At 41.3% G+C, this 2,612-nt stretch overlaps 1 protein-coding gene across 1 annotated transcript; it reads right to left on the bottom strand.

Annotated features, from left to right (window-relative positions):
- Positions 1–482: 482 nt before the first annotated feature.
- Positions 483–1,808, bottom strand: LOC122814394 (gastrula zinc finger protein XlCGF26.1-like). Its single transcript, XM_044086978.1, has one exon. The coding sequence runs from the start codon at positions 1,806–1,808 to the stop codon at positions 483–485; it is 1,326 nt and encodes a 441-aa protein (XP_043942913.1).
- Between the last annotated feature and the right edge of the window lie 804 nt (positions 1,809–2,612).

A 2,612-nucleotide genomic window follows, 5' to 3' on the forward strand; every position in this document is an offset into this window, starting at 1 on the left:
TTTTGTGGACTATTCCTTCTACAACAGGGTGTTAATCGTCCTCCTGGGCCTGGCCTAGCCTCATTGCAGTACTGTTTCAGTGTTTTGAGGATTCTACACAGTCATCTTTTCCAGTCCTAGCACCAGTGCACCTAACAGGATTGGGCACTTTTTTATCCTGGGTCTTGTGCTCCCAGCTGTCTTTTTTAGCTTTTGACCTACTTCTGTACATGATATATGTTATATAAATACAGTCTCTATATAAGTATTGCCTTAGTGAGATTTTGTGAAACCAGGGTCCACTTCATGAAGGTACTCACCAAGACTGGAGGATGAATTCAATTTCAGCACTACTACTCTCCTTTGATTGCTGACTTTTCGTCTCTCCATTTGGACTTTCCTGTGCCAATGGCATAATGCTGAAGACTGCCTAGCTGTGTGAAACTCTTATTTCACTCAGTACATTTATATCATTTCAATCCTGTGTGAATGGCATAATGCCGTCAAAGATTACTTAGCTGTGTGAAACCCTTATTGCACTCAGTATATTTATACGGTTTCAATCCTGTGTGAATGGCATAATGTTTTCGAAGACTCCTTAGCCGTGTGAAACCTTTATTGCACTCAGTGCATTCATATCGCTTCACTCCTGTGTGAGTGAAAAGATGCCTTTGAAGGCTGCTTAGCACTGTGAAACACATATTGCACTCAGTGCATTTATACGGTTTCAATCCTGTGTGAATGGCACAATGCCGTCGAAGATTGCTTTGCTGTGTGAAACTCTTATTGCAGTCTGCACATTTATATGGTTTCAATCCCGTGTGAATGGCACAATGCCTTTTAAGATACCTTAGCTGTGTGAAACCCTTATTGCACTCAGTACATTCATATTGCATCACTCCTGTGTGAATGACGTAATGACTTTGAAGACTGCTTAGCCGTGTGAAACACTTACTGCATTCAGTACATTTATATGGTTTCAATCCTGTGTGAATGACGTTATGACTTTTCAGGCTACTGGCATGTGTGAAAGATTTATTGCATTCAGCACATTTGTATGTTTCTTTTTTTGAGTGAAATGTCTTAGTTGTGTTATGTTCAGAGCTCCTGCTGCAGCCATGTCCTGAGTGAAGTCTTGGAGTAGGAGTAAGAGAAAGCTCATCATACACCTTCACCTGCTGAGTACATGGCTGTAGATGCTCTGTCAGATGATGTGCTGCAGGTGTTCCAGTGTCACATTCAGAGCTCCTGCTGCAGCCATGTCCTGATTGAAGTCTTGGAGTAAGAGAAAGCTCATCATACACCTTCACCTGCTGAACACATGGCTGTAGATGCTCTGTCAGATGATGTGCTGCAGGTGTTCCAGTGTCACATTCAGAGCTCCTGCTGCAGCCATGTCCTGAGTGAAGTCTTGGAGTAGGAGTAAGAGAAAGCTCATCATACACCTTCACCTGCTGAGCACATGGCTGTAGATGCTCTGTCAGATGATGTGCTGCAGGTGTTCCAGTGTCACATTCAGAGCTCCTGCTGCAGCCATGTCCTGAGTGAAGTCTTGGAGTAAGAGAAAGCTCATCATATACCTTCACTCTCTGAGTATGTGGTGGTAGATGCTCTGTCAGGTCATGTGTCACAGGTGTTCCATTGTTACATTCAGGGGTTTGGTGGCAGTGATGATCTGACAGAAGCTGTGGTACACGAGTGACATAAAACTTGTCAATGTCCTTTCCAGGCTGAGACCTCTGCTGGAGGTTCCTTCTAGGGTGATGCAACTGTGATCTCACAAGTGTTGGCTGTTGACTGCAATTCACATTGCAGTCTGCACTCTTCATACCTAAAACAGATTATTTGAAAGTATATTATAAGACCAAAAGAGATATGCAATGTATTTCATCAGAATGACGTGTGTACAGTTTAGCAATTTAAACATTTTTGGATTTGTTTTTGTTTACTAATTTTTTTTTCTGTTATTATTAACATCATTACTAAAATAAGGTTAGGTAATTCAGTTTCACCTTTTATCAGCATTTGGTCAATGTGAGTAGGTGTTTAGTTTATTTCAGTCAACTGCTGCTTTTCAATTCTGTAAAACTGCAATATGGCCCCCTTCTCACCTTACCCCCCCCAATTATTTTCCCTTTCCAGTAACAATCTTCCTCACATTTAACTTCCAGCATTCATAGTTTTAGGCAATCTTAGATACATGCTTTACAGTTTGTTCTTTGTAGTTTCCCCGTTCACCTCCCTTTGGTTAGTGTACTGTCTACTGCACTACTGCTAATCCACTGTCAAGTAACTATATGTAACCACAACTTTACAACAAATTCTCTCCAAGCTCACCCAGTCTTAATTAAAACTCAGAAGGACATAATATTGCTTTTTTCCTCCTCGCTTTCCTGATAAAGCTAAAAAGGTCTCCCCATATGCCAAGATTTTTACTGCAGCAGTGATCCATATGATTAAAAAATACATTTTACAGGTGTGTGAACAACTCACTATAACTGCAAAAGTTTGAGTCGGAACACTTTTGTAGTTTCAGCTCCAACACTATCAGTAGGTTTAGTCCTGTTACATCCTAAGGGGGAGGGGAGGGAGCATAAATCAGGCATGGAGACTGCCCTTATACTTACACGTAC

The sequence above is a fragment of the Protopterus annectens genome, chromosome 10.part0 (genome assembly GCF_019279795.1).
Source record: "Protopterus annectens isolate FY-2018-M chromosome 10.part0, PAN1.0, whole genome shotgun sequence".
NCBI lineage: Eukaryota > Metazoa > Chordata > Ceratodontiformes > Protopteridae > Protopterus > Protopterus annectens.